We start from the raw sequence: 12,486 nt of genomic DNA on the forward strand, positions 1-12,486 counted from the left end.
CGTCGCTAAGTCACCGCGTGTCCGAAACCTACTTTTTCGAACTCCTCCTACAGTTTAAGCGCTATCTGCACCAAGCTTTGCACATACGATGTCTAGACGTGTCTGATCTAAAGTTATCAAAAGAATTGTTGCACGACAAAAAATTCGCTAATTATAACCGAACAATTTCTCGGCTAGCTTAAAAAACACATGTTGTGTCATATTTCGGTCAAACTACAGTCTTTTGACTTCAAACTTAACACGCTTGTTCCAGAGGTCATCCGCAGACTCTGTGCCAAATTTGGTATGGATCGGCCGATAGGGGGCGCTACAAACCCAAAAACATCAAGTTGCTCAGATTTGTATTAAATTCGCTGTGCATGATGTGGGTTCCCTCCATTTTTGCCTATAACTTCCACATTTTAAATGAGACGTTGAAAAAGCTCACATTGCCTTGTTCCCTGAAAAGCGCTGGATTTTCTGACGTGGGCCACGCCCACTTTTGCCGCAAATTGCCGTCGCTAAGTCACCACATGTCCAAAACCTACTTTTTCGAACTCCTCCTACAGTTTAAGCGCCATCTGCGCCAAACTTTGCACATACGATGTCTAAACGTGTCTGACGAAAAGTTATCAAAAGAATTGTTGCACACCAAAAAATGCGCTAATTATAACCGAACGATTTTTTTGGCTAGCTCAAAAAACGCATGTTGTGTCATATTTAGGTCAAACTAAAGTCTTTTGGCTTCAAACTTAACACGCTCATTCCAGAGGTCATCCACAGACGCTGTGCCAAATTTGGTGCGGATCGGCCAATAGGGGGCGCTACAAACCCAAAAACATCAGGTTTCCCAAAAGTTGCTCGGAGTCGTCCTAAATTCGCTGCGCATGATGTGGGTTCTCTCCTGAGGCCGACCGCAAAGTTACCTAATGATTGGTCATGAATACCGCAGCTCGGACGACGGCGCGCGTCCCCGCGATCGCCCCGAGCCCCGCGTCCCTCGGGGCACGCGGAGGCGGGTTCCGAGGGCCGCGGGGACCGGCTCGCGCGGGGAGGCTTGGCCCCCGTTCATAACTGCTTGCAGTTCTAGTTATTATTATTATTCTTAGTAGCACTAATGGTAGCATTGTTATCAGTAGTTATAGCAGTAGTCTAGTAGTTGTAATGGTAAGATTACACAAAGCTGTAACCAAACTTGTAATGTAACTAGTGTAATGGTGTCTCATGTAGGAACTACTTTCTTTCTGCAGCAGAATCTATCAGAACTATTTTAGATTCTACTAGAACTACTTGAAACTGCTACCAACAAGTCCTGTAGATTATCCGGAGTAACCGTGTCATGATTTTTGGAAAGAGACACTGGTTTTGAATTTTTCAAATGTATTTTTTTGGTGCTTTGAGCAACACAAGCTGAGTGACATTTAGTCCCATTATATTGAAGAGAAGACTGCCATCTCTATGGCTGATATCTCCTTTAACTAACGACTACTAGTCGACTAGGAAAATCTTAAGCTCGGGCAGCCCAAGTTTCTTTGTAAAAGATTTTTAGTCTTTGTGATGATGTAGCCTTGAAAAGGATCACAGCCTCTTTATCATTAACTGTGTATAATGACATGTAATTTTCTTATGTCCAGTGAGAAAAATGATTATTCAACAGTCCTCTCTCAAATAAGACCCTCTGATGTCATTACTTTTCTTGGCAAATGGACCTCTGTTAATAATGCCCGAAGTCTCTGAGCAGCCATCGTTGAGACTTTAAGTTTTAGTGTCATTTATGATTCTGAGTTGCTCTCAGTTGTCCAGCTCCAGTGGATGTTAATTGTAAAGGCGACATTCACAGTGACTCATGGCCATAATAACTATAATTATAGACCGCAAAGCCCCCACAGGTAAGGAGTGTGCCCTTTCAACAAATTATAGGTTGCTATGCAATATTATTAATGAATATGACTGTGATAAAGTGCAAAGACAGGAAGTGGTGTCAAAGCTAAAGCTGCTAAAAGCTCCTGAAAGCAAACAAGCATTTAACATCTACACAGGGCAAAAGTTTGTGTTTTACTTGAGATACCCTTGGAAGTTACAAATGCAAGTTCCGTAAACAACACTCTCCGGCATCTTCTGCACACGTCTGCGGCTGTATGAAAAAGGTTGTCCTTGCTGTCAGGCGTTGATTAGCCGTCCAGCGTGATGTGCACATGGCTGTCTCTGCGTCTCGGTGGGAGGTCGGCCGGACTTGATGGATGTCTCTCTTTTGAGATTGCACAGCACCACGGTGAGGAGGGAGGAGGACCCGGCCCCTGTTATCTATTCATGCTGTGTTCCTTTCTGCTCTGCCTAAAATGGAGAAGGACCTCCCTCCACAGCACGGCTCCATCATTTCTGGATAGAGCTAAGGAGTGCATAAAAGAGAATAAGAAAAAGCACCTCTTCCATTTCTGATCCCCAAGCACCTTTTAAGCAAAAATCCACTTAGAACTTGCATAAGTAGGGAGGGAGAAATCCCTTGATTTTCTACACAAGCACTGAATTTGAGGATAATCTTCACAGTGTGTCGTTGCGGGACGCCTGTCTCGCAGACTCTTGGTACACTCTCTAAAAATACACACAGAAGGAGCACAGCAAAACAGACAAATGCACGCGTACACTCAGATGTATTCATTTAGAGCAAGAGAAAAGCAACCAGACTCTTTCCGTAAACACAAACTCATTCCCTGACTCATTTTCTTTCTCAAGAAGACTGCAGGACAGTGAATCCTATTAGATATGAGAAAACAAAGAAGGCAACGGCTCAATGAGGGGAAAAAACACACTCTTGCTCCCTCTCCGTCTCCCTTTGCATATTCCTTCATGATTCTGGCAAGACCACTGGGAGATTGATGTGTCTGTCTTTTTCATACCTTCTGTGACTGCTCAGCGAGGCGCCGGGCTCCATGAAACTAGCCAAATTCCTAAATGATGAATGTACACTAGTGCGTCCACTGGGAGAAGAGACGAATCTCATATGAGCCGAGAGAGGAGGTTGGTATTGAAAATCATCTGGAATTTTGCCTGGTACGATATTGGAAATCTTTATTCTAATTGCATGAATGAATTGAATGTGCTGTTCTGATAAATCCTCTCTGCCACCAAAGGAATTGTATAAATGAAGAATCACAGATTCATTTGTGTGTTTCCTGCATGTGTGTTTGCCTCGCCGTGAGTCATTTTCACATTGCCTCGCGCTGTTGTTGATTGCTTGTTTACTCAAGCAAAAACTTCACAGTGTTAACATATCATATAAATGAAACTCTGACACCCACATATTACAGACATATCAAATCATCATGAGAGGAACATTTTTCAACATATCAGTTACAATTTGAAGGAATGAGAGACAGCGTATCAGTATAGAAAACCATTTTTATTTCTCATAAGGCTGTCCTGTAATGTACTTTCATCTACTGGGGGGGGGGGGGGTAACTGTATGTTTCTCCAATGTGACTAACACTTTCTCACTTTCATTTTCAATAAATCATCTCTCTTTGGTGTGTGTGAGAGAGAGGGAGATCTACACAAGAAACACAGTCGAGCAGTCGCCCATGACTAACTGTCCGATTATGGTCCAAGTTATTCTGCTGCTGCTCTGTGTCCCTGTATCAGAGTGGAAAGCTCAGGGGTTGTTGTTAGTGCTGCTTTCTTTTGTGAGGCAGTTCTATACAGTGTTTTTCCTCATCTTTACAGAAACTACAAGCATTTTCTGGCTTAACCAAGGACATCGCTGAATGACGAAAGTGACCAATACTTAGTTTTATGACTCTCTTGAGGCTTTTTCCAAAGCAAGCTTAATACTGCAAAGCAGTCCTATACACACACACCGTACTGGGACAACAGCCTTCAGTGGCTGATCAATACACCATTGGGCTCGAGTGCCTAATAGAGTCTTAAATATATTTTTCAGCTTCTTGGATCTGTCATCTTATATGTAATGTATTTATATATGTATATATACACAAATTATCTTACATACAAAGAAAAGAAGTGCGCATGAATTTACATCGGGCATGCCCTCGAATAAAAGTCAAAATGTCCATCATGGACGATGAAGGTGAGGCCGTGATGATGGACACTAAAGCCTCTCAAAGACTTCTCAATAACTTGTTATAGGCTGCTTGTGGTCTCCATCACTGAAAATCCCGTGTTTGTCAACCAAATCGCCTCCGTATAGGCACACCACAGCAGGGCCATCATGTTCAGGCAGCCAGTCAAATACAAATGCCTTCCACACAGAGAAAAAAAGGATATCAAGGTAATTTTCCCTCCTTGCAGCCCTCAGTTCCGTGTTTATGTTCGGGTCCGTGTAAGCTCCTCAACCGGTTTACCTTCAGGTGGGGTGAATGTCTATCAAATAATGTTTTAACAACCTCTAAATAACCCCTGCTAAGCTGTTTCAGTTTTCAAGGGTGGAGACGGAGGGGGAAACGGAGATAGAGTAGGTCGGAAACTGGCCGCAGCTGTGTGGAGGAGGAGAGTCACCAACATGGGGCTCATTGATCAAACAGGGGATTAGTCTGGTTTCAAATCCTTGGCACCACACGAGCAAAGCTGTTTTATCTGGGTGGATATCCGTTCTGTGGTCCCAGGTAATCCAGTCAGTAGCCACGGATGTAATAGTTTTAGTCCGTTCGGTGGGAAGAGAAAAGGGTAGATGAGGGAAGGGAAGGAGCCTGGCACGCAGCCCTGCAATGGGAGCTCTCTGTTAGGTCCTGGGATGAATCTGCAACACAGAGGAGGAAGAGGAGGGGAGAGAAAACACACATACACTTAGATAGAACAAAGGTATACAAGTGCGCAAGGATTAGACCCAGAGGAATTGCTCCCGCTCGCGTGTTTCAAAAAAACAAGGAGAGTCTTTTGAACTATTGAGGCTTTGTACAGCCCCGTCTCACCTCCCGGTTCCCGCTGTTACTAAAAACAGTCAGCTTATATGTGTGGAAACAGAGCTGAAAATGGAAGTGTGTTTGGCATTTATAGATATACTGGGATATATTAGGAAAGTTCTTTGTACAAAAAAATCCTGGTGTGTTTCCATGCTGTGTATGTCTGCTGCGCAAATTGACACTCTGGCATATTTTTGACTTTATCTCAGACTGTTTTAGCCACATCCCCTCCACCCCACCCCTGCCGCCCTCTCGTTTGCACCTTCATACCAAGCCAGCCAATCCCAGCTGAGAATTTTCCTCCAACCTGATAAAATGACTTTGGCATTGCTAAATGGGATCACGGCACCCGCTGTGGAGTCTGAGCTGTCTCTCCGTGACTCTGGTTCAGGGACTCTTATTCAGCTTCGGTTGCAGACCTGGACACATTTCAATGGTACATTGTGCAACCTTGAGACTGCTATTGAATGTCCTGCTTTTCAGCATCCTGCTCAACCTGAAGCTCAATAAAAACTGTGTTCACGACGTCTACCACAGCTAAAGCAGTCGACTTCCTTGCCCTCTCATGACCGTCTGTGTGGCAAAAAGCGTGTTCTCCAGAATATTTCTTCACCTCGCTTTCATCACATTTTCCAGTTATATTCTACTGCTTTAAGACTGTATGGTGAAGAAACCTGAAGCCCCCCCTGCACACTGTGGGGCCAATTAGAAATCCCATAATCCTGTTCAACTAAGAAATACAGCCATGACATTTCCAGCAGGCTTGGCAGGTGGTAGCCAGGTGTGTGGATTTGATTGTGCAGGGTGCTGCTTGGGACTCTTTGAGCTAAAGCACATGGAGAGTCTCAAAGCTCCAATGTGTCCGACATCCTCGCCAAATGATTTTATTAACCATTTGCTGAGGGTAGAATTGTGTGCACCTGTATTCATCTACCGTATTGTGTGTGTTATTTTGAGATTATGCTTCAGAGAACAATCAGAGGAGGAGATGACTCTCAGGCACTATAATTGGGTTTAATTTAGCATCAACATTGAGTATTCATTCATTCAACCTTTATTTTAACTCAAATACATTGATGTAGACCTCATTTACAATGCAACTGAGTAAAAGAAAAAAATGTCTGAAAACATAATGCAGTACAGTCATATTGATACTAGGTAATGAATGTGTTCATTTTAGCAGTTATTGAGGTCATTTTGCAGTCATAAACTTTATTTGAAAAAACTCTGCCAATGGGGTGAAATTGTTTCAGTGGAAATCAAATTAATGTGTCATTTGAAGCTCTGCTGTCTCCTTCATCAGCGTTAGTATGTTTTTATAACACTTCAGAGTTGATTATTTACAGGGATACTCGTAGGGCTGAGTGATATATTGATATGAGACAAAATATCGTCTTATTGGCACATCTTGATGTGGCAGAAGTGTTGTGTTTTCCTAGTTTTAAAGGCTGCATTTCATTAAAGTGATGTCATTTGTGAACTTATCAGACTGGTCGATTATTTATCTTTATCAACTTCAATAGTGGATTTTGAGAATCGTGACACCTAGAGCTGTGACGATAAACGCATTACCACAGTACTGCAGTCATATGACGTCTTCTGCAGGGTTGAGCTCATTAGTCATCACTGCAGTTTTTACTTTGAAGGGTCAATCTTGTGTTGGTATGAGCGCATTGATCTATAAATACACTTAAGGGTCAGTACTGTCACACACAAGTCAGGAACACAGCTTCTGATTTGTCAACAGACTCATCCCTAGGCATCTTGGGATCGCCAGTGGGGGACTAACAACATGCTATCAACAACAACTGTTTTCCAAATGGGAAAATGGATAATAACTTCTCATGGATTTATTTTTACCACACCTACCAAACAGATGCTGCAGTTCAAGGCTGGATTACAAAGCTTCTGAAAGGGATCTGACCTCATTGGGCTGATGTTGTAAAGGTACAATGCTAGCATTAGAATTAGCCTTTCCTGCTCAGTTTACTTTGGGGTTAACCCCATCACCTTTTGAGCACTTGGGAAACAACAGACAAGACTTCTCTTGGTCTAGAGAAGCTGCAGCATTTATTAACTGACACACTGTGACCTGAGACTGACAACTCACTGCTAAATATACGTTTCTCCTTCACTCTGAGCAGCACGTCAGTCTACCGCTCGCTGTCGTTCACTTGCACGTTGCACACACTTATACACTGCCCTTTTCTTTAAAGAAGCTATGCTACACTTATCACAGTATGCTTCAATAAAGACCAATAAAATGTAAACATTGTTTACATTGCTAAAGAAAATTATTATTCCACTAATATTTTTGTTTACATGCAGCTGTGCATATTTTCTGGAGCTGCTTGAGCCATTTTACTTCTTTACGTCAAAACAGAATTTTCCAGCACCACAGTTTTCCACCAGTGGCAGACTTGTTTGTCTGCATGAACAAAGCCCCCCTCTTTTATCCATTCAGCCACCTTCCTGAAAAGCTTGACCTCACACTTTTCTTGCATATCCGAAAACCTCTTGATATTAAAGTCTTTGATACTGGCTACATTTAAATGCACATTTGTTTTCTACTATTGTTCAGAATATGGCAGTAATCTGAATTTGATACAGGTCATGTAAACAGCATATTCCGGTTAGATGTTCTGAATTATGCCTAATTCTGAATGAAGCATTTTCTGATTAAGACATGGGGGATACACTGGTATTATTCTGGTTTTAGAGGCATTGTTTGGACATGTAAACAGCAAATTCAGAATTCACATCTGTGCACAGAAGAGTCTGCCACTGGTGGAAAATGAAAAAAAGAAAGAAAAAAGAAAGAAGTGTCCATAATCAGAGTATGCACAACTTCATGTAATGGAAATATTAGAGGAAGGTTCTTTTTCATTAGTCATGGAAACAGCTTAGAAGGAATATTGTTTTTTTCAGAAAAAGGGCAAAAACTGGATTTTTGTTTGCACGTAAATGTAGCCAGTGTTTACAAGTAGGTGTGTTTCTTCTTCAAACCAGAAATATGAGCTTTTTGAACTGTTTCCTCTCCTGTTTCCTGTACGTAGATATGCTATTGTGAGGCTCATTTAGACTGAAAATAAATCAAAATTTGAAGTTGATCAAAAGATGTTGCTGGAGGATCTTTTAAGGCGACATTATTCATATTTTAGATAACTAATGTTAGCAAAATGTTAGATAACTAGCTACCTAATCTATGTCAATAATTAACCAGCTGATTTGCTAGCGCTTTGCTAACATTAGCAAACTTAGGATGTGGATTTTTATGAAAAGAGCTGCTAAAACCTGAATAATACCCATGCACCACACATTTCTTAATCACATTTTAACGTACACACTAGAAACAAGTGGAGCCCCATTGGCAGATTTCTTTTAGGGCTATAGCAAATTATTTTTTTTTTAAGAGCAAATGACTAGTTAAGACAGATATAATCAAATAAATCCACATTAAGGGAACACTTAGCAGTTCTGAATTATTCTTCCTTGCTGCACTGCCACTGATCCTCTTGTGTGCTCTCAGTAGCTTCAAAGTATCTTTATTTAACATGTTGATGTCTCCTCCAGGTCTTGTCACTGTGTCTTTCTCTGTGCAGCTTTGGTCCTTTTCCCCCATGATCCTTAAACATAGTAATCCTCTCCTGCGGGCTCATCTGTCCAACATTTGCATCTGTATCATCTTACTGTGCAACGACATATGAAAATGTTGGAGCAGACAATGACCTCTGCCAGAACAAGAGCAGTAACAGGTCACACGTTACGGCTCACTCTCCATCTCAGACTCAATCCACCAGAGGTTTGTTAGCGGGAGAACAGGGGTTGTATGCAAATGCTGTCACTTCAACCCAAATGCATGCGTGTGTGTGTGTGTGAGACTAAAAGTGTCCTCTGTTCTTTTTTGTCCTCTGTCTCTTCAAATGAACAGTGCAGCAGGTAGCAGTGGATTGCTCAAGGATTTCCTGCCTATCCCACCTTTGCTGGCAACTAAGCCGTCTGCATTCTAATTTGCAGGCCGCATTAAATTGCAATTTACTCAGACTTCAGTTAGTAAAAGGAGCCAAGGACAATTGCCTTAGCAAAAAGAATTTAGTGCAAACACAGCCTAGCCTTTCCCCCTTCTCGTTTAGTGCTGAACAAATCAATCATGCCAGCCGAGAGACCTCTTCAAACAGCACTAAAGAGCACCCTCTAAAAACAGAAGACTCCAGACAACAAAATACATCAAGATCCATTTAATGTGACATTGACAATGGAGAAAGCAAAGAAAACTGGTATAAATTAATCAGGAGCACTTGGAATGAACTCCATCCTAAACCTGTATGAAAATGTCATAAGGATGACAATAATCTGGCTGTTCTTGGCGGCTTGGTCTGCATCTGTCAGCTTAAGACAGCATATTTTCCACAAAAGTGTTTTATTATTTATGCCAAAAGAAGCAGCGTTCACCATTTGTGTACAACTGTATGTTTGTCTTCATGATGACATTACACAGGACTGGAGGAGGAGCAGAAGTGTTGTCAAGCACGGAGGTGGAACAGATGATTTCTCAGCGAGGTTGAACTGTATGTGGCGTGGTTGCTCGGAGTTCATTCTGATCAACTGCAGAGTGCGCTCTCCCGATATGACAAATTAGATGGCGATGCATCTGCTGGCAGGTCACTTTTGCTCTGAAACTGTCTCACAGATGGGCTACATCCTGTCACGGTGTGATATTTTGCTTGAAAAAGTACCCTCTGCTCCTTTTAATAAGAGCCATGTGAGTCTCTGAACAGCAAGTAAATCATGTTGGACTAGTTGGAGGGGACTCACACTGAAAAGTGTGAAACATGGTGGTGTAGCCACTTGAGTTCAATGCTTTGTACTCACTTATCTGAACAATGACATACACCACACATTGTAAAAACAAAAGAGGGAACTTTTTTTTTTTTATTTCAAGGCCATCACTAGATTTTTGAGTTTTGAATCAAAGTTTTAAAGCTACAACAGGGAGTTCATTACTGGTTATGAAACTCTATCAATTTGTTATTGATGTCTCTACATGACCTTCATGAGTTAATGTTAATTGCCACCAGATCGGATTCTCTTGAAATCAGATGAAATCAGCCACCATTTACATTTTGTTACTTACAAGAAAGCAGGAGGATATTTTTATTTCCATAACTTTTGTCCAGAGGGATCTCCAAAGTCAACAAAATATTTAAGTTCATTGTAGTGGCTTTAAGTTTTGAAATAAATTAAGTTTTGCTGAGTTATAATCTTTTGTTGAGAGAATTTACTTTTCTTCTTTAGATAAACTTGAATCTTTGAGTTTTGAAAACCCCCAAAAATTGGATTTCAAAAATTGTTTTCATTGAGCTTTGGGTGCTTAGAAATTAAATGGTTGCAACTTAAAATATTCTTAACTAATTATTAAGTAATATTCAATTTCACTTCGGTGAGTTTTCTCAACAATTTTTAAAATACAGTTTTTTTTTATCTAAAGAAGAAATGTAAATTATCTCAATATAATTTGTGGTAAAAATTGTATCAGAACTGAAGAGTTTGTGTTTGGCTCAAAACTCAAAAATCTATTGAAGTAAATTGTCTTGAAATTTTGAGTTTTCTCAACTTTTTCATTTTTACAGTTTAGTAGAAATTATGTGGCCTTATACGGTTAAAACACCCTCTGGACATGAGTGGTTATGCTGTGGTGTGAAATAACTAAAAATGTCATTAAAATTCTTCGAGCGCCTGATGAGAGTTGTATTACGTATGTATGACATTCCTGCCTTGGTACTGATGACAAATTCATATTGAGTGTGGACGCTAACAGTGGGGTTATCAAATAAACGTAATTCTTTTCTCGATCATCAAAAGCAAGAGAGAAGAATTAGTGGGAGAAAAGATGTTTTCATTACAGCCCCTCTCATTCTGCATGTCTCTCTAAAGGTGTATAAATTGTTTGGAGGGAGCAGAAATGGATTGATCTATTTAGCGAGTGGAGCGGGTAATGCAGATCTATGGTGGGCGAGTGTTTTGGAAGGTGCTCCCCAGCCTCGCTCTCACTGTGACTTCCACAAACAAAAGGGCCTGCCTTGTCTGCTGCTACAGAACAGGCAATGAAGGGCTCCCTCTCTGAAAGACATAAAGAAAGAAAAGAAGAAACATGGATGTCAGGCACTGGCTTTGCTTGGCTTCTTGCTTTTCATGCCAATTTATTTTTAAAGGGGCAGTAAATCCAAAAATCAAAAATACATGTTTTTACTTTGACCAGAAGTGCTATTTATGCATCAAGATAGTTTTGGTGTGAGCTGGTGAATTTTGGAAATATGAGGATGTCTCTCAAATATAATTTATCATGCACTCAGATTGTGGCGCTCAGAGTATCCCCCCAAAAAACACATTTGAAAATGTTATGATTTCTGGAAAGAGAATCTGGTGTTGAATTTTTCAAATATATTTTTTGGCACTTTGAGCACCACAAGCCGACTGCCATCTAGTTCCAATGTGTTCGAAAGAGAGCAGACATCTCTACAGCTGATACCTCCAAAACGCAGTAACTCACACTAAAACAAATTCAATGGATAAATAAACAGCACTACAGTGAAAAAGTATAATAATTAATACAAATAATTTAAACATAACTGTCCTCATTAAATTTTTGAATCAAGTTTTGAAATCAATAAAAAAAAGAATTTCCAATCTATAATCCTTCGTTGAGATAATTACTTTTCTACTTTAAAAAAAACTTTGCAACCATTCAATTTTCAAGCACCCAAATAATGACAAATTGGATTCATAGCTCACTGTGAACCATTTGTTAAATACAGAAATTTTCTAACACTCAAAGAGTCAAGTTAATCTAAAGAAGAAGAGTAAATTCTCTCAACAACAGATTATTTACAATTTCATTTAGCAGACACTTTTATCTAAAGCGACGTACATCTGAGAGCTAATACAATGGAATCAGGGATCTAGTCAGGAGAAACAACATGAGTAAGTGCCATAAAGCAAAGTTCAAGTCTATTTCAGGTCAGCAAAACTTGATTTAGTTTATTTCAAAACTGAGGAGTTTAAGTTTGACTTAAGGGAGCAATATGTAGCAATTGTTCCTCAGAAAATAGTACTGCAGTGCAAATAGCAAGTTGGAGCCATGGGCAGTATATTAAATAGGTTGAAATCCTATTTAATATAGTAAAGTTAGGGAACAGAATACAAATTTGAAAGAAGGAAATCACGGCTGTATTGTTGAGGTCAGAAGTGGGTATTTCAGTCTGTTTCTTTAATCTCTGACAAATCATGGTCATTTTATGATTTATAACAGTGAATATATGACAGATTTCTCCTTTAAAACTCAGAATTATTGTATTGAAGCCAGTTGTCTTGAAGTTTTCTCAACTTTACACTTACACTTTACAGTGTAAAGGTAAGAAGAAAAAAATGTCATTTTGATTACGGGGCGAACTGTCCCTTTCATGAAAGATGGTAATGAAGTCTGTGTGCGGGTGAACGACGTGTGTGTGCCGGCCTCATTGTGCTTCACTGACACTTTTCAGAGCAAAATGAAACCCTGCAGATGAACTAAAATGGCTGATAATTCAAAAAA

The 12,486-nt window shown here is 40.3% G+C and overlaps 1 protein-coding gene across 3 annotated transcripts in view; it reads right to left on the minus strand.

Annotated features, from left to right (window-relative positions):
* Positions 1-3,360: 3,360 nt before the first annotated feature.
* tafa1b (TAFA chemokine like family member 1b) overlaps positions 3,361-12,486 on the minus strand; it is a 179,320-nt gene continuing 170,194 nt past the window's right edge. For 2 of the 3 annotated variants that reach the window (XM_084729257.1, XM_084729241.1), the window contains one exon: positions 3,361-4,732. In XM_084729257.1, coding sequence (XP_084585383.1) covers positions 4,715-4,732 — 18 coding nt within the window. In that variant the 3' untranslated portion in view covers positions 3,361-4,714. Of the gene's footprint in view, positions 4,733-10,378; positions 11,016-12,486 lie in introns of those variants that run through there. The other variant, XM_084729250.1, reaches the window with a different exon arrangement.

The sequence above is a fragment of the Lutjanus erythropterus genome, chromosome 2 (genome assembly GCF_056507025.1).
Source record: "Lutjanus erythropterus isolate fLutEry1 chromosome 2, fLutEry1.hap2, whole genome shotgun sequence".
Classification (NCBI taxonomy): Eukaryota; Metazoa; Chordata; class Actinopteri; order Lutjaniformes; family Lutjanidae; genus Lutjanus; species Lutjanus erythropterus.